Genomic DNA, 27,023 nt, shown 5'->3' on the forward strand with positions numbered 1-27,023 from the left:
TGCTCCAAAGTGAAAGCCAAAGGTATACTTCCTCTATGAACAACCAATTACATGAGTAGCCTAAAGATAGAATTCTTATTGGCTAAGAGTCAGACACGACTGAGCGACTGAACTGAACTGAACTGAAGACAAGTTAATGAGACTTGACTTGGAATCCTGTCATGTAGTATAGCTACTTTAGTGCTACAGTGTAGCTAGATCTTCTCTGGCCATTACACATATTTTGATCTTAATGCCCCCAACAAAAGCCATCTCACCTAAGGAATGTGTCTTTATTGGTGACTGATTGCATTATCTCTGATGACATCACAGAATAGGAATTCAGTGTCTTTGTGTATAAGAGCAAGAAGTGTGATTTAAAATTCATACAGCTGTTGTAGGGAAGGAAATGATGGTGTGAACAGCTAAACAAAAGTTTGGCCTTATTAGAGAATATCATTTTAATGGGGAAATTAACTTAATTGATATTGATTTGGATTATTTAAAAGATAATTGTTACAATTGTTTAAAGCAGAAGATAAGAAAGAATAATAGTAGGGCATTAAAGTTAGTGATATCATATCAGTAGACATTATTTTAAGAAACTTACAAGCCCATTTGGAAGTTCCCAGTTATCAATCTAGAAATGTTCATAGACATAAACTATACTCTTTTTCTTTTTCTTTGTTTTGGTAATTCCTTGATTAAATTTTTTTTTAAAAAGCAAAATACTGGAAGCACAAATATTCAGATTAACAGATGATAGACTCCTCTCAGCAAAGACAATAAAGACTTTACAATTCTTCTCACCAGAAGTGTACTTAGTTACAATTCAGTCTTGCAGTTTCATTACACATTTCATTACAATAGAATTTTTCTCTATTCTTGTCAAGTTTTTCATCCTTCTACAAAAATTCAACCAATATGAAAAGTGTTCATGTTCTTTTCATCCAATTATCATAGGAGGAGTATTTGATTCAAAATCTGGGACCAGAAATTCTTATACTGTCTTCCAGACTCTAGTCCCTTCTTAAGAAGACTCTTTGCTTTCACTCCCACGTTCTAACCCCGGCAGAATTAGGCATCACTTCTTCTTATATATATATATATACAATATATATAAGTATTTATTTGGTTGTGCCAGGTCTTAGAATCTTTAGTCGCAGCATGTGGGATCTAGTTTCCTGAGGGATCGAACCCAGGTCCCCTGTTTTGAGAGCACAGCGTCCCGCTGGGGAAGTCCCACTTCCCCATCAGGGAAGTCCTAGGCATCACTTCTCAGGGTTCCCATGATGCCCAGCAGAAAACATGTTATACATTTTTTCTTGCCGTACAGTCATTGCTTACACAGGGGTCGCTTCTGAGGACAGCATTTTTCCACAGTTGTATTACTCTCTCCACCCCCCAGCCCTGATCTCCATCCCTTAGGTCAGTGCACAGTAAATGCTCACAGAAACTTTCGTCAGATCCTCTAAGAAGACTGTTCTTAGAGGCAATACAGGCAGTTCTGAAACATATGGTATGGTTTGTGCTAAAGATGTTAACATGTGGCTGATATCAGAACAGAGCCAAGCAAAGCAGTAATCGTTCCAAGTATTTAGAGAAAACTCAGACCTCCATTTCTTTTCATCTTTCCATTCCCGGAACAATTGCTCTTCATTTCTAGTAATAGAAAGTTAGTGCTAACTGACCCGTCCTTCTTCAGTGAACACCGTTGTCTCAGCAAAGCAAATGGGCTGCATAGAACTCAGAACATCTTAAGAAGAAACTGCCCTGAGACAGGTGAAGACACAGGTGTGACTCATCATAGCAACCATCTCCACCATTAGAGGATTGAGTCAGATTTTCACAGTAAAAATAAGGACACTGGAGAATTCACTGGAAATCAGAGCATTTAAGAATTCAATCTTCATACCATTAAAGCACATTTAGACCTATAGGAGGTAAAATCCTTGAAATTGTGTCCCCCTCTATCCTGTCTCTTCAGATTTTGTATAAGTGGCATAGGCCTCAGAAATTTCAGTTACCAGAAATATTATTACACCTGCTGAGCTGCTACTGCAATCATGATTCTTGGAACCACAGGGAGTTTTGTGTGCCCCACTGCACTAGAAACAGATGATTTTGTCTTCCTGTGTGACATACTACCAAAGACACGCTTTCACTCTGCCTAATGATAAGCTACCCTAGAGCAGCAGTGCGTGGGAGCTTTTAGCATTCACAGATCCCACCTTGCGAATTAGAATCCCAGGTGCCTCTAAAGAGTTTGATATCCATAGCCTCAGAGGAGATTTGAGCATTTGTTTAACCTGTGGGTCCTGGTTTTCTGAGAAAAATAATGAGGCTAGCAGCAGGTTTCAGTTTTTACTAGCTGTTTCAACCTCTTTTTATGGAAGATGGGGTAGCCAACTCTCTTTCCAATACCTTATTACAATCAGTAATAGATGCAATCAGATAATATAAAGGAAATCATTTGTGAGTTAAATTGCATGGAGTACAAGTTATGTTCCTGTTAGGACTTCCCCTTGGCTCTGATATGACTTTACTATGTTCTGTGAGCATTTGGTGAGTCACTTACTTATTCTCTCTAGGGCTTTGTTCCCTGAGGTATAATTGGATAATTTTCTATGCCTTTCAAGTTCCATCTTGATATGGCTCTAAAATTCTCTCATCTTCTTATTTTTGGAAAAGCATCCTTCATCCCCTGAGTGTATTTGCTGCCTCTCATCATTCTAACAGCTTCTGAATCTCAGCTGCTTCAAAAAGGCACGCAGATAAAAACACTGTAACCTTATGCAATAACCATGGGAGACAGACAGGCTGGGCCACAGAAGAGTGATTTGAAAAGATAAAGTGAGGTGAATTCGCTCAGTCGTGTCCGACTCTTTGCGACCCCATGGACTGTAGGCTATCAGGCTCCTCCGTCCATGGGATTTTCCAGGCAAGAGTGCTGGAGTGGGTTGCCATTTCCTTCTCCAGGGGCTCTTCCCGACCCAGGAATCGAACCCGGGTCTCCCGCTTTACCGTCTGAGCCACCAGGGAAGCCCTGGTGAAAAGATAAAAAGCCCCTATAAAAATGAAACATTTTGTTATGCAGAATAGAGGATCCAAGAATTAAAAAAAAAACAAAAACCTTGAAGGGCCATGTTTAATGATTTCATAATCATAAATTGTGGGCATGGTTATAGGATAAAATCCTAAATAGGATACAACTACCACAAGATGTTTGACATCCTGAATGAAATCTTACATGTCCAGTAGCCAGGATTTTCCCTCTCAAAAAGGATTTAAGGAAAACTATTATAAATAGTATAAAATCTGTTCTTAAATAACTATCATTACTAATGACTCGTCAGCAACTTCAGTGTATGTAGTGATTCCCCACCAGTCAACAGAACACATACCACACTCTTCTCAAACTTTATTTTTTAATATAAATTTATTTATTTTAATCGGAGGCTAAATACTTTACAATATTGTATTGGTTTTGCCATACATCAACATGAATCCTAGTTAACATTCCTTTGGTACAACAGGCAAGACAAAAGAAAACTTTCCTTAAATTTTTAAAAAGTTAACTCCATCTTCAAGTACACATTTTGGCAAATCTAAAATCTTAATCACACTAATAGAACAACTAAAAAATATAATAAGTTTGCTTTAGGTTTTCCATGTTAAGTATTTTTTTCAGACCATGACTCCTCTCTGCCTTACAGTGCACCAAAGGGAGGATGGCACCAATGGGGAAGTCTAGAATTCTCTGTGCAAATTCAGTCAGTTCAGCCACATAGTCGTGTCTGACTCTTTGTGACACCATGGACTGCAGCACACCAGGCTTTCCTATCCATCACCAAATCCTGGAGCTTACTCAAACTCATATCCATCGAGTTAGTGATGCCATCCAACCATCTTATCCTTTGTCGTCCCCTTCTCCTCCTGCCTTCAATCTTTCCCAGCATCAGAGTTTTTTCCAATGAGTCAGTTCTTTGAATCAGGTGGCCAAAGTATTGGAGTTTCAGCATCAGTCCTTCCAATGAATATTCAGGACTGATTTCCTTTAGGATTGACTGATTGGACCTCCTTGCAGTCCAAGGGACTCTCAAGATTCTTCTCCAACATCACAGTTCAAAAGCATCAATTCTTCGGCGCTCAGCTTTCTTTACCATCCAACCTTCACATCCATACATGACAACTGGAAAAATCATAGCTTTGACTAGACAGACCTTTGTTGGCAAAGCCCTCTCTGTGAAAAGGCTCTGCCAAAGAGATTAGTGTGTCACTATCACTTTAGGTGAATCTGTACTCGATCAATAATTTATTTTTGAGTCACTGATACTACTTGTGAGTACTTTTGTCTTGTTATTCTTTACAAGGAATAAAAAGTAAGATTATTCTAAACAGTAACGTAAAACTGAGTTATTAATAATCTTTTAGGAAAAATACTCATATATAGCAATAACAAGCAAAAAAGATAGTAAACAATCTGTCTTTGATACTATCCAAGATAAGCCAGCCTGCTATTGTGACTTTCTTGATTTCACATTCTAACCTAATTGTTTGCTGCTAGATCCTATTTTTGGGGTTCTGTGTCCTACCAACCACCAGCACTGTCTTCCTAACATCTTTATATCAAGCATGAAGCAATGCCACAAAACATGGAATTGTTCATTAAATACTATGTGCCAAGTAATGTGTTAGGCACTGGGAAATTAATAGGACCTAGCTTCTGCCTTGTAAAATTTCATGGGGTGTGAGACAGACAGACAGAGTTTGCAAAAATGGCTATCATAATGCAATGAATGCTTCAATAGAGGTACGCACAGGATACCGTGGAAGCACAGGGAAGGGGGTACCTACATTGATATGCAACCAGGAAAACTTAAAAAGCTAATTAATTGTAGTGTTTTGGGGGATGTGGAAAGAGAACTTTTCGGGTAAAAGAAATTGCAGACCATGCCATGAGAAAGCATAGCAAACATTTCAGAAACCACAGCTGATTGCAAAGACTAGAGAGTAACAGTAGAGAAGGAAGTCACACTGGGAACTCAAAGGCATAATGTGGGGAGTCTTGAGGGATTGGGGGCAGGAGGAGAAGGGGACAACAGAGGATGAGATGGCTGGATGGCATCACTGACTTGATGGACGTAAGTCTGAGTGAACTCCGGGAGTTGGTGATGGACAAGGAGGCCTGGTGTGCTGCGATTCCCGGGGTCACAAAGAGTCGGACATGACTGAGCGACTGAACTGAAGTGAAGTGTCCGCTAATTTGGACTTTCTCTAAAAGTTAATAGAGGGCCATTGAAGAATTCCAAGTAGGAGAATGACAAGATCAGATTAGCTTTTCTTTAAAAGGCATTGAATTTCTAAAAAATATAGGATGGATCAGATGGAGACAAGACTAGAAGTCATAGAATCAAGCTATTTCAATACATCTTTGCATAAATTGTTACAGGGATGAATGAAGGAAGGTTGACAGTAAAAAGTGGAGGGAGAGGGCCACTTTCTGAGATTTTTAGCAGACAGGCTCAGTAGAAATCGGCAGCCAATTATAACTGAAGTAATCCTTCAGCAATCCAAGTCTCTGCTCCAACCAGTAACGCTGAAGAAGCTGAAGTTGATCGGCTCTATGAAGACCTGCAAGACCTTCTAGAACCAACACCGAAAAACGATGTCCTTTTCATCATAAGGGACTAGAATGCAACAGTAGGAAGTCAAGAGATACCTAGAGTAACAGACAAATTTGGCCTTGGAGTACAGAATTAAGCAGGGCAAAAGCTAAGAGAGTTTTGCCAAGAGAACGCACTGGTCATAGCAAACACCCTCTTCCAACAACACAAGAGAAGACTCTACACATGGACATCACCATGATCAATACCAAAATCAGATTGATTATATTCTTTGCATCCAAAGATAGAGAAGCTCTATACAGTCAGCAAAAACAAGACTGGGAGCTGACCGTGGCTCAGATCATGAACTCCTTATTGCCAAATTCAGACTTAAATTGAAGAAAGTAGGGAAAACCACTAGACCATTCAGGTATGACCTAAATCAAATCCCTTACGATTATACAGTGCAAGTGACAAACAGATTTGAGGAATTAGATCTGATAGACAGAATGCCTTACGAACTATGGACAGTGGTTTGTGACATCATACAGTAGGATATGATCAAAACCATCGCCAAGAAAAGAAATGCAAAAAGGAAAAATGGTTGTCTGAGGAGGCCTTAAAAATAGCTGAGAAAAGAGATGTTAAAGGCAAAGGAGAAAAGGAAAGATATACCCATTTGAATGCAGAGTTCCAAAGAACTGCAAGAAGGGATAAGAAAGCCTTCCTCAGTGATCAATGCAAAGAAATAGAGGAAAACAATAGAATGGGAAAGACTAGAGATCTTTCAAGAAAATTAGAGCTAGCAAGGGAACATTTCATGCAAAGATGGGCACGATAAAGGACAGAAATGGTATGGACCTAACAGGGCAGAAGATACTAAAAAGAGGTGGCAAGAATACACAGAAAAACTAAACAAAAAAGATCTTCATGACCCAGATAATCATGATTGTGTGATCTCTCACCTTGAGCCAGACATCCTGGAATGGGGAGTCAAGTGGATCTTAGGAAGCATCACTACCAACAAAGCTGGTGGAGGTGATAAAATTCCAGTTGAGCTATTTCAAATTCTAAAAAATGGCTCTGTGAAAGTACTGTACTCAATATGCCAGCAAATTAGGAAAACTCAGCAGTGGCCAGAGTACTGGGAAAGTTCAGTTATCATTCCAATTTCAAAGAAGGGCAGTGCCAAAGAATGTTCAAACTACCACACAATTGGACTCATCTCACATGCTAGAAAAGCTCAAAATTCTCCAAGCCAGGCATCAACAGTACATGAACCGTGAACTTCTAGATGTTCAAGCTGGGTTTAGAAAAGGCAGAGGAACCAGAGATCAAATTGCCAATATCCACTGCATCATAGAACAAGCAAGAGAATTCCAGAAGAACGTCTACTTTTGCTTTACTGATTATGCCAAAGCCTTTGACCGTGTGGATCACAACAAACTGTGGAAAATTCAATAGATGGGAATACAGACCACCTTACCTGCCTCCTGAGAAATCTGTATGCATGTCAAGAAGCAACAGTTAGAACCGGACATGGAACAATAGACTGGTTCAGAATTGGGAAAGGAGTATATCAAGGGTGTATATTGTCACCCTGCTCATTTAACTTATATGCAGACTATATCATGCGAAATGCTGGGCTAGATGAAGCAGAAGCTGGAATCAAGATTGCTGGGAGAAATATCCATAACCTCAGATATTCAGATCCCACCACCTTTATTGCAGAAAGCAAGGAAGAGCTAAAGAACCTCTTGATGAAAATGAAAGAGGAGAGTGAAAAAGTTGGCTTAAATCTCAACATTCAGAAAACTACGATCATGGCACCCGGTCCCATCACTCCACGGCAAATAGATGGGGAAACAGTGGAAACAGTGAGAGACTTTATTTGGGCGGGGGGCTCCAAAATCACTGCAGATGGTGACTGCAGCCATGAAATTAAAAGACACTTACTCCTTTGAAGGAAAGTTATGACCAACCTAGACAGCATATTAAAAACCAGAGACAATACTTTGCTGACAAAGGTCCGTCTAGTCAAACCTATGGCTTTTCCAGTAGCCATATATGGGTGTGAGAGTTGGATTATAAAGAAGCCTGAGCACCAAAGAATTGATGCTTTTGAACTGTGACGTTGAAGAAGACGCTTGAGAATCCCTTAGACTGCAAGGTCAAACCAGTCAATCCTAAGAGAAATCAGTCCTGAATATTCATTGGAAGGTCTGATGCTGAAGCTGAAACTCCAACACTTCGGCCATCTTTGTCAGATGCGAAGAACTGACTCCTTGGAAAAGACCATGATGCTGGGAAAGATTGAAGGCAGGAGGAGAAGGGGACAACAGAGGATGAGATGGTTGGATAGACTGATCTGATGGACATGAGTTCCGGGAGTTAGTAATGGACAGGGAAGCCTGGCGTGCTGCAGTCCATGGTGTCGCGAGAGTCAGACACGACCGAGAAACTGAACTGTAAGTGAACAGAAGGAAGGAGGCTAGTATGACCGCCAGGTTCCTGGCTGGGGCATCTGATGGCCTGAGACAAAGTCACTGGTATCAAGACGACAAAAAATAACTGGTCTCATAGGGAAGGGAGATTATTGGCTCAGCTTTGGCCATGAAGTATGAGGTACCTGGAGCTCACACCATGAAAATATGCATCTGGTACTCAAGGCAAAATCTACTGGAAGCACAGGTAATGTTTGGAAGTTGAAACCAAAGAAATCTTCTAAATGACTCTGAGACTGTAAAGTATAAGAGTATACCAGAGAAAAAATAATAAATATCCTTAAGAATATCAACACTTGGAGATTAGGAAGACAGGGGGAGATAAACCAGGATCCCCCAGAGTGACAGACAAAACAAGGGGGTTTCAAAAACAAAATAAAGAATGTGTTTTCTCATCTGCCAAGTAGGTTGTCAGATAATTTTCATAAAGTGTTTATCATAAAGTCTGTCCATAGAGCAGGATGGACAAGACATATCCAAGACAGTAAGACTCTATGGCAGTGTGAAGTTAGAGGGTTTTGCTCACCTCTGTTCCCTTTCTCATTGGAAAGAATACTGGAGAGAAGAGACATAGATCATTGATATTCACAATGTCCATCAGTGAGGAATTAACCAGTTGAATTTCATCAAAATCAATTCAGGTCTACAAATAACATGCTAATGAAGAAAAATATATATATTTTAATTTATTTATTTTCACTGGAGGCTAATTACTTCTTATAACTATAAATACTCCTCTGTAACAACTTTTCAAAGCCATTTAAAATTAATTGAAAGGATCATATGACATGTAAACATCAGGAACTTGTATAGAGTTATTTGGGGAAGGAACAGTGCATAAAACTATCCAACAGAGTTCCATTTCCATTATTACTTATGAAAAATAGTGAACTTACTTTACACAATGAATACTAAATATAAGCAGAAGGGCTTAAATAGCAGTAAAAAGCAATCTGGGTTAAAGAACAAAATTTCCCAAAGACTATAAAAAGTCTGTAAGTTTGTTGTTGACATACTTTTCCTCGTTGTCATCTGATGTTGTAAATATTAATAATATTTGCAGTTTCCTTTTTAACTCTATGGAAGTGTGCTGCAGTAACTCTAAGTTGTCCTGACTGGCACAAGCCCATATATCCATAAACATATTTATATATTTGTAAAACCACAATCATAGCTCTTAAAGCTTATTAAAGGAAGCTGAGAAATAGTATGAATGGTTTCTTTCCTCTTGATGACAGCAACCCAGGATGGACAGACGAGGAATAAATAATATTGTAAGGTATCAGTCCCCAATCATTTTGGTACCAGGGATTGATTCCATGGAAGGCAATTTTCCGCCAGACAGTGGAGGGCTGGTGGTGGTGTGGGGATGATTCAAGTGCATACATTTATTGATTTCGTTGAGCAGGATGCAGAGTTCAGGCAGTAACGTGAATGATGCGGAGTGGCTGTAAATACAGATGAGGCTTCACTTGCTTGCCTGCCAATCGCCTCCTGCTGTGCAGCCTGGTTACTGGCCCTGCTGTGCAAAACTGGTACTGGTCTGTGGCCTTGGGGTTACTGGCCCTGCTGTGCAAAACTGGTACTGGTCTGTGGCCTTGGGGTTACTGGCCCTGCTGTGTAGAACTGGTACTGGTCTGTGGCCTGTTGCAAGAGATCATGGAGCAGCCTCAAGCATCAAAGACTAAAGGAAGGTACCCATAGCAATTCTTTTCATTAAATAACTACTCAATTTCCAAAGTTTTCAGCAGTATTTCTTAATAAAAGTGAATTAATTAAAAATGAAAATTTCAAATACTTAAAAATACAAGCTTAATTTATAAAATTAAATTCAATAGACATAGTTACCCTATGAAATTGCTATAAAAGTTTTAAATATTTTTATACTTATCTTTTCTCAGACCAGCAACAAAGAGTGTGTAGGTTGGTTGGTTCTAGATCACAGACCAAACTTTTAGTAGGATTGGTCTAGAGAACAATTTCTCTTGAAATATTCATGAAAATGAGAAGGGAGGATGGAACTTCAGTAACTTATTACATATTTTGTGATTCCCTTTCACCAAACTCATAGAAGATAACATATAGACCAGAACACAAAATAGCCAACATGTTTACTGTATACAGATTTAGCACCTCTTCCCTAGACAGAGTTGGATAAATACTGACAACCCTCAAATCTTTAGGCTCTACTGTTCTATGTACCTGGTTATCATCTTGCTTCAGTTCTCATAATCTTCCTCCAGACAGATATAATAAAACTGATTTAATTTCTGCTTACAGTCACATTCCAGTTTGACTTCTCTTACATGATACAAAAATTACCTTTGACTCAAATTTTAGATGTTTCCAAATGTCAATCATATATTTGCAAGGAATCTTTTGGTTTATAACCACAGATATGGTTTGTACAACTACAAAACTACAACACTGTAAAAATACAAGTTAAAAATAGAAAGAAACCAAATGTCAGCAGTTTTATAACTGCTGAGGGTGGGGCATATCAAATGAACACTTAGCAGATTTAAGTGTTATCCAATATTCTTAATATTTTCTGAATCTCAGGGACTATTTTCTGAAAATGAATGTCTGAAATGTTATTTATGTGGAAGAAATCTGAAACGTTTCATTGTATGACTACTGAAGGGGGAACGAAAGTCAAAATATTTTAAAAAGATCTTAAAAAATAATGCCTCTGTCTCACATGCCAACAAGATGCATTGATATTGTGAGCATTTGTGATATGTGTATTAATAAATAGTAATTACAGAAAAAGAAAGAAGGGACATTTGTGTGGCAATTTGAAACAGGGAGCTAGAATTTGTCCCAGAAAAGGTTGTTCTGATAGGTCTGTAGCCTTGTTACAATCTCTTTTGTTCCCCCTTCAGTAGTCATCATACAACAAAATGTTTCAGATTTCTTCCACATAAATAACATTTCAGACATTCATTTTCTGAAAGTAGTCCCTGAGATTCAGACAATATTAAGAATATTGGATAACGCTTAAATCCACTGTGTTCATTTCATATTCCCCACCCCCAACAATAGGGGTTATAAAACTGCTGATATTTGGTTTATTTCTATTTTTAACTTGTATTTTTACAATGTTGTAGTTTTGTAGTTGTACAAATTGTAACTTGTACCCATTTTTCATTTAATATTACCAATATTTTCTTCATTAAATTCAACTGGTTAATTCTTCACTAACGGACATAGTGAAAAATATGACAAGTGTAGATATCTCAAGTGATATCACCTACTGTATGTTAATTTTTTTAACCAATTCCTATCACAGAGCCTGATTTTTTTCTAAGTTCAAGAAAAAATGCAAATGTGTTTAGCACAGATTGGAAAATAATGAGCACAATACATTTTAGCTTTTCTTACTAATATAGTTATCAGGACTTCGTTCTATGAATACTTAAATATACAACTTTTAGGCATTTCCACACATCTATATCCCTGAAATATTCAGAAATAGTGCCTTTCTCCAAGCATAATTTGAGGATCTTTATTTTATGCTTTTGATTTACTCTTTACAAACATTTGACAGTGAGAATGGACATGTGATTTATGAAACATGTCAGTGTGCCTACAAAGTTCAGCACCACAGGATAAAATAAAATACAATGGTCTTATATTGGAGAAAGTGAAAGTGTTAGTTGCTCAGTCGTACCCGACTCTTCAGGACACCATGGACTGCTGCCCATCAGGCTCCTCTGTCCATGGGATTTTCCAGGCAAGGATACTGGAGTGGGTAGCCATTTCCTTCTCTAGGGGATCTTCCCAACCCAGGGATCAAACTCAGGTCTCCTACACTGCAGGCAGATTGTTTACCGATTGAGCTACCAGGAACCCCAAGGAAATGGCAACCCACTCCAGTATTCTGGCCAGGAAAACCCATGGACAGAGGAGCCTGGAGGGCTGCAGTCCATGTGGTGGAAAAGAGTGGGACACGACTGAAGAGACTGAACAGGCGCGTCCTTACTACCATGGACTACAAGGCTGCTGCATGACGCAGCCCCTGCAACATCGCAAAACTGCCTCCTGCCTTTCTTCTCTTTGAATTTGCTGCAGCCCCTCAAGCCTATCAGCTTCTTGAGGACAACCAAACTTTTCCCACCTTGGGTATTTCTACTGTCATTTCCTCCACCAAGAATCTCTTTCCTCCTCCTCCTCCACCAAATGATTAATTCTTACCATTTAGGTCTGGGTCTCCTGGGAGACACTGCCCCTTGACTTCTCTGTCTGAAGTAACCGCCCCAGCTATTGTTAAACTCCTTCATAGCACCTATTACTATACATTATTCACTTAGTAACTTTTTTTCTCTTTCCTCATTTGTATATAAATTCCATTGGAGGTAGAAATAATGTTTATATTATCCATCATAAGATAGCAGACTGCCTTGCATGGGCTAGGCATTTTAACAAGAGAAGAGGAGAAGTGTAGGCCAAAGCTATGAAGGTAACTGAAAACACCAGGGTGCATGCAGTCAAAACCCTGCGTAGCCAGGGACAAAAACCCAGTGAACACCATCATTAAAGGGACTGAGAAAAAAAGTTGGAAAAGCCTGCATAGAAAATTTAGGAAGACAGGGAATGGGATACCCAAAAGGATTTCTAGAGGGAAAATAACCTAATCATATCCAGACAAATTGGATAGCTACTGTATTAATGTGTCAGAGGACTCCAGAAATACATTACACGATAACTATCTTAAGTAGAAGAACCTTCCCTTCTTACATAAGGTTGACCCTAGTAATGCTGCTTGAGTCAGTGTCTGCCTGGGATTATCTGCACTCTAAATGCCAACTCTGTAAATTAAGCCTGTCAAGGGACAGTTTTGCCATATCATGCATAATAAACCTTTAAAATTTCTTTATACTCCATTCCTTTTCTTTGGCCAAATTAAATTCTCCTTTCCTAAGGAATGATGCTAAAGCTGAAACTCCAGTACTTTGGCCACCTCATGAGTTTCCAAAGAGCTGACTCATTGGAAAAGACTCTGATGCTGGGAAGGATTGGGGGCAAGAGGAGAAGGGGACGACAGAGGATGAGATGGCTGGATGGCATTACCGACTCGATGGACGTGAGTTTGAGTGAACTCCAGGAGTTGGTGATGGACAGGGAGGCCTGGCGTGCTGCAATTCATGTGGTCGCAAAGAGTCAGACACAACTGAGCGACTGAACTGAAGCTATTTTTGCCTCACTTCAGACTGTGGCATAATTCAACATGTCCTAAACAATTACATGGAGACTGTGGCCCTCCTGATTTCCAAAAATTCCCAAATGATCTAAACATAAGAAGAATTTTCTTAGATTAGTCCAGATACCAGTATGTGAATCAGTCTTAATAATGACATGGTATGAAAATGCTATGAAGAGCTATAGGTTGACAGTAAGTCCTTTATTCAGTATCCCAAGGAAACACTTCCTTCCAGGAGGCAAATAGAAATATTCTTTTTATTAATCTGTCACATCAGAATATGCATGCTGAACCTCCACAGAAGTAAATACTTATTATACTAAGAGGCAGGGTTTTGAATGTGAAAAGTTTCATCTGATTGAAGACTTATCTAAGTAACTTGAGGGTCTGTATTCAAGTTGATTGAAGTTAGACATAAGTAAAAGGACAGAATACAGACATAATCAAGATTTACTAAAGAGAACTATTTCTTAAAACAGTTTAAAAAGGTTTTTTGAAAACTGCCTTAAGTCAATTTTACAGAGAAAAAATACCTCTAAATGATTGGGCTTGATGACTTAATAAAATGTTCATTTCTGATCCAGCAGGATTATTTTATCTAAACATATTTACATTTTAGCAATCACCTGACAGTTTCCATGTCTGACTGGGTCAAAACATAATAGCCCAAGTATAGGAACTAGCCTATACAGACTTTGAACTTGAAAGGCTTGTAAACAAGCTTAATTGCTTGCTGGAAATTTCTGTGACTAAAAATTGCATAGAAATGATGATGCATCACTGTTGTTTGGTTATTATTTATCTAGCATATTTAAAAGACTTGAAATCCTCATCCCAAGAAAAATCATACTTTACATATGAGACTTATTTTGTGAAATACAAATATTGACTCATTTCATATACTTGAAGCTAATATAATGTTATGTCAATCATACCTCAATTAAAAATAATAAATACACAAAATACATAGCTATTAAAAAGCCAATAAAACTTTAAGTCAATAACTTAGGGGAAGAAGACTGTCATTTTTTAACACAGAGCATGCTTTAAACAACATTCACCCACTGAAAATTATATGTTCACAGAAATTTAAGTATACTATCAATTTTTAACATTTTTTTTTTAAAAAATCACACAAGATTTACTTTCGATATAAAATAGGCTGTTCCATAAGAGAAAAAGGAAAATAAACTGTTACAACGTTAACAGGAGCCATGGTTATATCCCTGAACTTCCAGGACACTTTTTAAGTTTGAGGATACACTTAAGATTGCCCTCTTCACTGGTATCCAGACATCCACAGGGATACTTGCCTCTATTAAATACATTTGGTACATCATCATACCTTTCAATATAGTAATTTTTCTAGGTGGTTGTCATCACATTTGATCTATCATTGCAATGGCAATACTCTTGCTTTAACTTTTTTTCATCAGACTTCATTACAGCCTCAATCTACCATTCATGGCCCTAATAAATCCAAGAATATAAAAAAGAGTTGAAATCCTCCAATTTTTAATATGTCTGGTATAGGTGGAATCAATAATTCCTTTACCAGGAGATCTGCCATCCTGTAAAGAACTCTCTGCTCTTCTTCAGTTTTTGTTCATTTGTAGTCTTTTGCAGTGTTTCATCTTCCATACGGATCTTCCTCAATGCTCTTATAGTCTCCTTTACCTTCCAAATGTTGGTGTTTGCATTTTAAATATGCTGATGAAGTCCTGCCTACCATGATGAATTCAAGGACACATGTTTTGCTGAGAAAAGTATTAATAACTGCCACATGGGTATTCTGTTCAGCTGGAGAAGTCTTCCATCTTTAGGACTTCTTTCTGGAGCACTGCCTTTTCAGAGGTATTACCTTACTTCTGGATGGCTGGAACACTATTTGCAAGCCTGTTAGCTTCGTCTGAATACTGCTTTAACAAGTTCAGGTGCTGATGCTCCAAGTGCAAATCTATAGAGGTAGGTGAGTAGTACTCTGACCACAGGAGCCTCCTAACCAATGACAGGATGGACCACTGGTCTCTAAGTAGTTTTAATCAGCAGCTTAAAACTACTGGGCTCAGTATAGCACACATGCTTAGCAGTGAACCCTACCACCACAGGACACATATAACCATGGCAGCTGCCAAAGTGGCAGGCCCATGACTACCCTGAGAAACTTTAGTGAGCTGGTGAGCAAGACCATGTTTATTAATACATCTTGTTTCAAGTTTTTTTTTTTTTTTTCTTAAGGGCAAAAACTTCACCTAGTTTTTCATCCATGTCTTTTCTTTTTTAAAAAATATATTCATTTTAATTGCAGGCTAATTACTTTACAATATTGTATTGGTTTTGCCATACATCAACATGAATCTACCACAGGTATACACATGTTCCCCATCCTGAAGCCTCCTCCCACCTCCCTCCCCATTCCATCCCTCTGGGTCATCCCAGTGCACCAGCCCCAAGCATTCTGTATCATGCATCGAACCTGGACTGGCGATTCGTTTCACATATGATATGATACATGTTTCAATGCCATTCTCCCAAATCATCCCACCCTCGCCCTCTCCCACAGAGTCCAAAACACTGTTCTCTACATCTGTGTCTCTTTTGCTGTCTTGCATACAGGGTTATCATTACCATCTTTCTAAATTCCATATATATGCATTAGTATACTGTATTGGTGTCTTTCTTTCTGGCTTACTTCACTCTGTATAATAGGCTCCAGTTTCATCCACCTCATTAGAACTGATTCAAATGTATTCTTTTTTATGGCTGAGTACTATTCCACTGTATATAGGTACCACAGATTTCTTATCCATTCATCTGCTGATGGACATCTAGGTTGCTTCCATGCCCTGGAAGGGCTGCGATGAACATTGGGGTACATGTGTCTCTTTCAATTCTGGTTTCCTCAGTGTGTATGCAGAGCAGTGGGATTGCTAGGTGGTATGGCAGGCATGTTTTCAAAGTAGGACAAGGTGGTACCGCACAGGAGCGGCAAAGACCACACCCTCCCCGATCCCCCGAAAAGCTGATTAGTCCACTTTTGAGTCTGAGTCTAGCTTTCAGAGCTTGATGAGCAACAGCTAACTGGATATTTTGTGTCAGCACTGCTTGTGATAATTAATTACAGGATCTGGCTCACAAGGCTGGACTTGTATCACAAGTTCTACAAGAAAACTGGTTAATACTGATTTGGCTCTGCTTGGCTAAATTTACGTCTCATCCCACCAAATTCAGTTGTTTAAAAGCTCTCACTCTTCCAAGTAGCACCACTGTGAGGACAAACTTTTGGATGGAGAGTCACCGACTGAACATGTTTTTTAACCACACTCTTGTAAATGTCACTTCAGTATTTTATTCACTAAGGTGTTAATTCTGCCCATGATACATCACCAATACTTTCAGTGGGTCATTAAATAATTTACGTTTGTCAAAAGCCTTTTGCCATGTAAAAGTTTTAAATTTTTATGTAATGAAAGGGCATTATTTCTCAAGCTCTTTGATTTTTCCTTACTTAGATGGAGTCAAAAGTTTCCAAGGCAAGCAATTTCTTTAAAACGAAGACAATTTGATTTCGGTTCCTCTAAAACCTTGCGGTCGACCCAAACCTCTTTACTGAAAGCACTTACTTTATTTATAGAGTATATGTTTATTAAAAAGTTGAATAACAATGCAAGCACAATTTCTAAGTAGAAACTCTAAATAAATCCTAAAATGCGTCTGTACACTAAAGAAAAAATTGATCCCTAAAGCCTCTCCAATCTATGCTCAATGAAAACAGCAAACAAAAGGCCTTAATGTTAGTAGAAAACCGAGTTCTTCAAAGCAAGTAAAATTCGGGTTTATTCCTTCTAGAAAGCAGAGGAGAAAGTTTTCAGATTACAAATGACAGAGCTGCCCTTGTGTAACAGAACAATGGTGATGGGCCTTAATTATGAAGAGAGTGAAAGAGTTCTGAAAACGAACAAAAAGGAAAGCTTTAGCTTTGACGCAATTATATCAATCCTTGACCAAACCGAAGATTAATTTTTAGAGCGCTGCCTAACCTTTCATGATCCGTGACAACACATCAGATGTGCAGAGGTACAAAGGACGCGTGCGATTTCCAAATGCCACGCTCGAGCCAACTGCAGTCGCCCGCATGCGTCGTGTGAAGGCGCGACCAAAGCCGCCTGTGGGGAGCAGGAGAGTTTATGCGCATCCAAGGCACTCTCCCGTCTCCTGTGGGCTGCTCGCTGAATCACTCCCGTCCTGCTCGAGAGCGCCCGCTTCGGCTCGCCCGCAGTCAGGGCTGCGGAGCCCGCAGAACCATTGTCTGGCGATGGGGATCGCGGGGCGCGGTGCCCGGGAAAACCGCGGGTAGAGCGGACTGTGATCTATCTGACTCTCAGCTAAAGGAGCCCGGGCTGGGACTGCGGCTCGATGCCGGCCCAGCCGGCACTGCGTGCTGAGCCGAGGCCAGCTTCAGGCCTCCTCCGGTGACGAGGGTGTCCTCTGCCCTCTGGGGTTTTAGGCAGGCAGTTGAGCGTCTCCTCCCGCTCCCGGTCTCCCTCCCGCGCCCTTCCCGGACCTCCCCGCCCCTCCCCCGCTGGCCAGCGCTCCGACGGCGGCCCGCCGCCATTCATCAACCGGTTCACGCCGGTAGCCGCCGCCGCGCCGTGACGTCCGCGGGGCCGGGCTTCCGCCCCCTGTCGCCGGCGTTCGGCCAGGAGCCTGGCTGCGATTGGTCACCGGGGCCCTCACGTCACTCCAGGTATAAATGGGAGAGCCTATGACGCAAGGGCGCTGCGACGCGCGCATTGGCTGCCTGGGCTGCGGGCGGCGAGGCTGCGTGCTCTTCCCCGGGCCGTTCACTGCAGGACCGACTCCGGTGCCCCCGCCGCCCGCGAAGCCGCCGCCGCCGCCGCCGCACGACGCCCGCCGCCGCCCCTGCCCCGCCGCCGCCGCCTCGGGACCGGCTGTATGGTTAGGCCACAATCTTCAATGAGTAGACATATTCCTGTGAGTACGCACGCCCCGCGCCGCCGCCTTTGTTAGCAGCTCGGCGCCCGCCCGCGTCCCGGCCCGAGGCCCGGCGGCGGGCGGGGCGCCCGGCGGCACAGAAGCCGCTTTGTGACCGTCGCCGGCCCTGACGTCCGGCGGGCCGGCCGGCGCCCCAGGCCCCTTTGTTTGCCGCGGGGCTCGGCAGCGGGGACGTGGCCCGGGCGGGGCGCGGGCTGCGCGTCAGTGCTGCGGGCGCGCCCCCGGACCCGGCGGGCGGGCGGGCAACGAAGCGCTCGCGGACCGGGCCGGGACTCCGGCGCGGGCCGGCGGGACTCGGCCTGTGCGGCCATCCTGCGCTCCGCGGCCGCGACCGGCGCTCGGACAAAATGGCCTCGGCGCCGGCGCCGGACTGAAGGCGCGGCGCGGACCCGTGACCCAGGCTGCGCGGCCCCGCCAGGTGAGCCGCCCGCCCCTCCCGGCCGGCGGGAGCAAGTCTGGGCTTGTCGCCGCCCCGGGGCGGGGCGGGCCGGCAGGCGAGGAGCGGCCAGCCTTAGAGCCGTGGGAGCTGCTGGCACGCTCCGCTCAGGCCTCGAGCGACTCATGGTGCTCTGTAATCTGGGCCCTTCAGGCTCTTCTTGAAACTCGTCTTGTTGCCTCTGGCCGGCTTGTGGTACCGTGGCCAACCAGACCACAATGAGGTTGAGCTCCTGCCCGTGGAACTCTAGTATTCCACGAATACTAAGTTGTTTGCACAGTAGTCTGGAACCGTTGACTTCATGAGATCTAGATTATGAGCCTTTTTTTTTTTTTTTTTTTTTGGCCGCAAGAAAAGCCCTGTGGGATCTTAGTTTACCAGTCAGGGGTTGAACCCTTGACAGTGAGAGCGCAGAGCTTGCCTGGTAGCTCAGCTAGTAAAGAATCAGCCTGCAACGCGGATCCTCGGTTCGATTCGTGAGTCGGGAAGATCCCTGAAGGATAGGTTACTCATTCCGGTATTTTCGGGCTTCCCTGGTGACTCGGACTGTAAAGAATCCGCCTGCAATGCGGGAGACCTGGTTTGGGAAGATGCCCTGGAGGAGGAGGGCATGGCAACCCACTTCGGTGTTTTTGCCTGGAGAATCCCCATGGGCAGAGGAACCCGGCGGGCAAACGGTCCGTGGTGTCGCAGAGTCGGACACTACAGAGCGGCTAAACTCAGCACAGTGAGAGCGCGTAGTCCTAACCACTGAACCTCCAGGAAATTCCCATCCTGTTACTCTTTATATGAATTTTTGTGTGATGGCAGTGAAAAAAATTGAAGACAGGAATGCTAGATCATTCTCAGGAGTAAGCAGCATTTTATACATGCATTGTTCCAGGTGCATTATATAGAGTATAAGTTGTGGAAAAAACTCCAATTAACCATTTGTCAAACAGTTACAGAGATATATTGCTTTGACTCTACAATATGACAAATTTCTGCACAGATATTGCCGCCGCCCCGGTCGTCTGTGATTATATGCATTTGATAAGTGGGATGGGGAAATTACTTGGGATTTCCGAACTTCCTTTCATAGATAGTTTTTGCTGGGGCGAAGAAATTGAAAATAGGGGAACGTCTTGGGCAAAACAGAAAGACGTTAGATATTTATGCTTTTGTGGAAATCCATAATTTGTCTGTCCCCCATCCACCCACCCCCCACAATCACAGCGTGGCTCCACTCAGAAGAAAAAAAAACAAAACTGAAATAACCACCGTTTTGTTAAATAAATTATTTTTTTCTTTGATTTCTCCTTAAACGGCCTACTTGGAAAAGATATGGCCAGACTAGGCAGTATCAGGAATTTTAGCTGTTAAATAAGGAAATCAGTGGTGTGCAATACTGTCTAAAAGAGCTTTCAATTGAAAGAGGGTAGCACTTGGAAATCAGAATACTGAGATAAGAGCCCTTGACCTTAACAACTTTGCAGATTATATTTTAATTCACTGTCATTGGAAAGGTGCCAGAATAAACTGTTCATTCTAAGGAAGTAGTATAAGGATTTTATTAGATAATTTATCCACTAGAATACCTGTAAAGTGTTTGAGGCAGTGGCTGGCTCTTCGTGCTCTTGTTAACCTGCTGTTAATATTTTTTCAGTCCTGTTTACTTCCCACCACACAAGTTCCTTATAAACTACTTGGAATAAGACTAATGTCAACATCAGTGCTTTTCCTGTATATATTCTGAAAATATCCTGTGAACATTCATATTATGTTTGATGTTAGCATAAAACTCATTTAGGTCTTTAAGGGGAGCTTGGGAAAAGTATAATTGGTAACAGTTAACTTGCTTTTTGAGACTTGTGGGCAAAATGTAAGGTAATTCACACCACCCCACCACCAGTTCCCTAGATTACCACCCCAGGAAGTGGAAACACACACTGGTATTCTTGCCTGTAAAATCACATGGAGAGAGAGGAGCCTGATGGACTAGTCAGTGGGGCTGCAGAGTCAGACACAATTTAGGGACTAAACAACACTACCACTTCCCTCTATCATTTTCTTTGGATTAGATTTCAGTTTAAGACGGGATTAGTGAAATTTTTATTTTAAAATACAAAAGAGTATTACAATTATGAACATCTTTTTTATAATTATAAATGGAAGTTCTATGTATGTGTATGTAGTGTGCTTGTATTTCACTTAACTAGTTGATTAACCTTCAGACTCAGATGAGGGATAACTGTTAAAGGGAAATAGTAAGTTAATAGGTTGTGAAGGAATGAATGGGACAGTATATATGGTAGCATTTTGAAAACCAGTTTCTTTTCTAAATGTATTGACCAATATAGTGAATTTTTGTGATACATAAAAATATTTTGGCAGTTGGAAAAAATCAATGTAGAAAGTTGTGCATAATAGTTTATAACAGTGTAAAGCAAATAGCTAAGTATTAACAGGAGTAATTAATAGAAGAATGTATATAAGGGATATTCACCAAAAGTAACAGTGATATTCTTTAAGCAGTACTTGTATTAGATCAGTAATTTCAATTTAAAGTTATCTTTGCTTATTGACTTAACCTGTAGTCACCCTTGTATTTTTGTGGTTCAAGTGAAAGTTAAAAAGTTAGCTTGGGCCTGAATTTGAAAAGATAGCTATGCACTTAAATACTGTAAAAACATAACATGTTCCTTTTGAATTGAAAGCAACATTTTTCTCTCTTTTAAACAGCAGTTCTGTGGTGTTCTCGGTCACACATTTATGGAGTTTCTGAAGGGCAGTGGAGATTACTGCCAGGCACAGCACGACCTCTATGCAGACAAGTGAGCTGCAGAAATTCATTACTGCTCAACCAAGAAGCCCCCATAAGACTGGTTAACCTGGACACAGAGGTGTTGAATTGAAATCCACAGAGCATTTTTATACAAGAATTCTGATCTGGATGGGGTAAACCTCAGTGCACTTCCTTTCTATTGCCTCAGTATTACTGGATTGAAGAATTGCTGCTTCTTGTTAAGAGGTTCATTCATTCATTACTCCCAACTTCATACTTAAAAGCACTGAGAATTTCAAGTGGAGTATATTAAAGTTGACTGTGTTTCTTCGCATCATTTCTGTATTCAATTTTTTAAATTCTTTCATATCCCTATTGAGTGTTTTTTAAGTAAATTAACATGGCTCGAATGAACCGCCCAGCTCCTGTGGAAGTTACATACAGGAACATGAGATTTCTTATTACACACAACCCAACTAATGCAACATTAAGCAAATTTATAGAGGTAAGTTTTGATGCTTTTTAATAGCTTAACCTGATTGTAGTGTAATGGTAAAGCTTTTATATAGCAGTATTTTGAAAATTGTGAGGTGGTTGATGACAGTAGCTCCGACTCCCAGATATATCACTGTCTTCTCTAGGTTAGGTGAATTATTTTATACATTTTTGAGAAGGCCATGTATTTGAAATAGATTAGGTTTATAAGTTAATATCTAATTCTTCATGCCTCACAGTTTTCTTCATTTAAATTTATATGTGGACTGTTACTTGTGGCTGTTGCTTGTAAAGTTGGAAGGAGGCTCACTTTGTGGGTTTTTTACATTTTCTAAGCATAATGGCTGACAACTATAAACCAAAGTTAGTTTATGTCTTGGCCCTCTTTTGACGCTTAGGATACAGTTTCCAGCCACTGATATAATTCTGTTTCTGGTGGTTGCTAGATAGTCAAAACTGTCCCACTGCTTAACCTCTTTTGACTGTCAGAAAGGATTGTAATGTTGAATAATTCATTTGTTTGCCTTTTATTTTATAAATACTTATAGATAATCAAATAAAAAATAGGCCTCCCAGATCATAGAAGTGCTTTTAAATTTTATCGTCAATATATTTTTTAAATGCCAAGTGTTATAATTAGTAATAATATATTGCATTTTAAAACCTATAATCTTAAATGGTGGGAAGTTTAACACTGCATTTTTGAGATTTTAGATTCTTTAAGGATATTTTTAAGGCTCTAACTATATACTGTATGCTGCAAATGAGAAGAAGTTTAAAGAATTAATATATGTCAAGTCAGATGACTGTCATGAGTGATTCCTTTGGCTCCTGAATGGCTTCTGATCCTCTTGTCGGTGCCTCAGCCAGCCAGCGTTGCCATGACTGTAAACAACTTCAGGATATGAAGGGTCATGGACTTTTTTTTAAACTTAAAATTTATTAAAAATATGTGGTTTAACATTTCTGTTCAGTGCTATTTTAGTATAGTCATTTTCTCTTTTCAACATAGATGATCGTCTGTTAACCAGCAATACCTGTTAGATGATCAAAATGGCAAACTGTGAGCAAGAATAATGTGATTATTTTTCCATCCCATCTTCTAGAGCCCATTAAAAATAAGAACAAAACAAAAGAATAACGTTTGTATAAATCCTTCGCTGTTTCCATGTTTTTATCCAGGAACTTAAGAAGTATGGAGTTACCACAATTGTAAGAGTATGTGAAGCAACTTACGACACTACTCTTGTGGAGAAGGAAGGCATCCATGTTCTCGTGAGTGTTTAATGGTTCCTCTGTGTTTATCGTACTGTGCTGCAAGTTTAAGTTGTTGTAAAATTAGTCTTAGTTTGCAAATAAAGGTGAAAGCTGACCAGAGATTTGAAGTAATAAAAGATCTTCATAAAGATTCAGCATTTATTTGCATTTCATTGACTGTGGGGTTTCATAAAGAAGCACTTATTAAAGATAAAATTTGAAAACATTTGGGTGTTAGAATTTTAGAACTATTAGTGTGGTATTTATATTAAAAATCTAAGATGTATATTCTTTTGACTTAGGATTGGCCTTTTGATGATGGCGCACCACCATCTAACCAGATTGTTGATGATTGGTTAAGTCTTGTGAAAATTAAGTTTCGTGAAGACCCTGGTTGTTGTATTGCTGTTCATTGTGTTGCAGGCCTTGGCAGGTAAGAGAGTTTCTTAAACCCATTTAATGGTGTGGATCTTAATTTTTAGTGAAAGCTTCACTTTTGACTCCTATAAAGACAGTCACCAGTTTGTGAATCAGTTTGCTTTGTTGGCTTAATGAAAGTAGGTGAGTGTAACAGTAATGTATTCCAGTATATTTGGAACTGACGAGTGCTATTGCTAAAATTTAAACTTGCTTCCATGGGCACAATTGCTTAATTATGTGTTCTAAGTTGTACCTATACTAGTGTCCAAGCCTACTGGGAAAATCACTAAGATGGTTTTGCATTGAATATGGTTTATTTTTGCATCCTGATTCAGTAGGAACTCATTACCCAGTAGTGCCAGAATACATGTGTCCATATAATTACCGATGCCCTTGGCCCCTGTTGCCCCCAAAAAAGTCCAAGTGGAGAAGAGTGAAATGAAACAGCATGGCCCTGCAGAGGTGGGCATGCAGCTGTGTCTCAGTCTAATTGATCATGAAACAAAGCAAATTTTTCTGAAAGATGCTTAAGTGGAAAGTGTTTTTCACTGCTAGGAACTTAAGGAAGTATTGTCAACATTTATCAGGATACTGCTCTCCAGTAATACAGGTCTTAAATTTCTAGACTGACTTGTGTTAGTTTATGTAGTTACTAGTTTTCTTTTTAGTTCTAGATGAAAACCTGGATTTGATGCCAAAGTGATATTTTATTAATGTCCAACGTTTTCTATAAATACTAACACAGGAAGTGTGGCATAAATAATAGTAGTTTGGATTGGGGAATGTTTGGAGTATTGAATTTTCCAGAATTTGACTTTGAAAAATAATATATCAAAAATTCTTCCCAGAGCTCCAGTGCTTGTTGCCCTAGCATTAATTGAAGGTGGAATGAAATACGAAGATGCAGTACAGTTCATAAGACAGTATGTATTTAATAAGCTCTTTCATTTGCACTTTTTATTTCCTCATTAATGTTGAATTTAAATATATTAATACTGTGAAAGCAATTTGTTTCTAAGAGCCTATCTGACCATTTTGTTCATTCTTGAGATAGTATTGGCACCAGGAAATATCTTTCCCGTTCATGTAGATGTTCATATTGTAAAAATTCTAATCCAGTAATAATTCTGTGAATTATTGATTTACTTTAAATTCTTGATGAAGTTGTTTATTTGCCTTTTTATTGAGGTGTAATTTATATAGAGTAAAATACATAGATCTCAAAGATAGATGAATTGACCATAACAGCTAAATAAAATAGCTACTCAATGCAGTGTATAGAATATTTTGGTGATTCCAGAAAATGCCCTCATGGCTCTTTGTAGTCACCTTCCCAGCCACCAGAGGCACTCTCTTTTGGCCACATATTACAGTAAACTAGTTTTGCCTTTTCTTGGACTTTATATGAATGGATTCATATTTTAATTACCACCACCCCAAAGATTTAGAAAATTAACTTTTTACAGCTCTTTTCCCCTTTATACATGTTGCCAGTCCATATTTCTCCATTAAGTCACAGTTTAATAATCAGAAGATAAATTGCTACAAGAAAGGTGATAATTGCCTTCTATGGAACAGTATATGTTAATATGCTAGAAGGACTTTGCTTTAATTACTTCCTTTGTTTTCTTCCTTCTAGAAAGCGGCGAGGAGCTTTTAACAGCAAGCAACTTTTGTATTTGGAGAAGTATCGTCCTAAAATGCGGCTGCGCTTCAAAGACTCCAATGGGCATAGAAACAACTGTTGCATTCAGTAAAACCAGGGTGCATGATACCATTGATTGGAAGTGGAAGCTGAGATGGAATGGAATTTGTCGTACATAGCAGATAGCCCGGTTGACTTGGTGAATAAGTCTGATGAAGCTTCCATAGGAGTGTTGAAAAGCAGTTTCACCAGGCCATAGGCCTGGCAGAATTGTAGACTCTGTTCAGGTTATGATCAGCCTATTTGGATACTAGTAAAGAATTCTTGCTGTTCAGCATTTAATATGTGCTTATAATTTATACCAATTGACCTTTCCTGAAATCATGCAGTATTGAGTCATGTCATTAAATCTGTTTCCATGCCAGAATCTTACCAATATATAAGAAATTTAGAAAGACTAGGTGCCAAAATACCCAGCACAATACTTGTATATTTTTAGTATCATATAGAACAAATCCCAGGAACTATGAACACTCTGGACCTTATGTGGTTTATTCCTTGCATCATTTCAAACATAGAAAATAGGGCCTATGAGGTTTGTTTGCTCACAATATGTTTACATCTCCCACATTCATACCAGTATACATCAGATTTGCTCCCTTTTTATTAACCAAGTCTTACAGTGATTATTTAATATCTTTATAAATCTCATTTTATGTTGTAGAAGGCCTCCATTTTGAAAATCTACATTGTACAGAAGCACATGTCTTTAATGTCTCCAGACAAAAGCCTTACAGTTCATTTTAATGTTTGCACTTTGGGGTGCAACTTACAGGGAGGGCCTAAAAAAGAATGGGAGGGGGCTATTAAGTATTTTTAGTAAAATGTTGCCTTTGTCTTGTGCAGAACATGTAGAATATGCGCTTTAATTTAGTAAATATTTTTTTAAAAGGTAGAAATACTTTGTTACTGTAACTAAAACAATTCTTAAATCAAAATTTCTGAAATTCTTGTAATTTTTTTTCATACTTACCTGAAGTTGTTTACCGACTTAGTTTTGTTTGAAGTGTGATTCCCAGCCTCTCTTGCAAAAAAAAAAAAAAAAGTGGGTTTCTGCTAATGAATTGAGCAGACATTTAATATTTTATATACCTTTTGAGCTGTGTAACTTAATATTTGGATACTTGACAATTTGTTTTATTATGTAATTGATAAAATGGTGATGTGTATTAACGTTAGCTCAACCATATATTTATACTGTCTGGGAACAAGTGGTTATAGTTCTGTGGGAGAAATAATTTGTCAGTGTTCACCAGCTTGTAAAAATCTAGTGCAAGAGCTTAAACATTAAATAAATGATGATATGCATTTATCGTCACTGAAGTTGTTTTGCTTCTCGCTAACTTACTTTGTAGGACACCGCATGAAATAATTGCTCTTAGTGCCATTTGAAGTGTGGATTTTGTTTAACAAATGAAGGATTAAATGAAGTTGACATGATAAGTTCCTTGCAGACACAGTTAGGGAACTTTAATGAAAGTGCTTTCCATTATAAACTTTTTAAGGTTTAGATAACTTTGGACCAATGACCCGATTCTGTACTGAGGAGAAACTAGTAGAGGAAGGCCATGAATTGAAGCGCAGTTCCACCAACCAAGTGGTTTTGTGCAGCTTACCTTCCAGGCATGTGTTCTCATT

At 39.8% G+C, this 27,023-nt stretch overlaps 1 protein-coding gene across 3 annotated transcripts; it reads left to right on the forward strand.

Annotated features, from left to right (window-relative positions):
• On the forward strand, positions 18,104 to 26,705 carry PTP4A1 (protein tyrosine phosphatase type IVA, member 1). 3 transcript variants are annotated; one of them, XM_018058801.1, is made up of 6 exons: positions 18,104 to 18,287; positions 21,466 to 22,013; positions 23,186 to 23,278; positions 23,563 to 23,693; positions 24,529 to 24,603; positions 25,320 to 26,705. In XM_018058801.1, exons 2-6 carry the CDS (start codon positions 21,909 to 21,911, stop codon positions 25,435 to 25,437), a joined length of 522 nt encoding a protein of 173 aa, XP_017914290.1. In that variant the 5' UTR covers positions 18,104 to 18,287; positions 21,466 to 21,908; the 3' UTR covers positions 25,438 to 26,705. The 3 variants fall into 3 exon arrangements, with proteins under 3 accessions (XP_017914290.1, XP_017914293.1, XP_017914292.1); XM_018058804.1 differs by having other exon boundaries at positions 18,167 to 18,287; positions 21,469 to 22,013; XM_018058803.1 differs by lacking the exon at positions 18,104 to 18,287 and adding an exon at positions 18,509 to 18,726.

This window comes from Capra hircus, chromosome 14, assembly GCF_001704415.2.
Source record: "Capra hircus breed San Clemente chromosome 14, ASM170441v1, whole genome shotgun sequence".
Lineage (NCBI taxonomy): Eukaryota > Metazoa > Chordata > Mammalia > Artiodactyla > Bovidae > Capra > Capra hircus.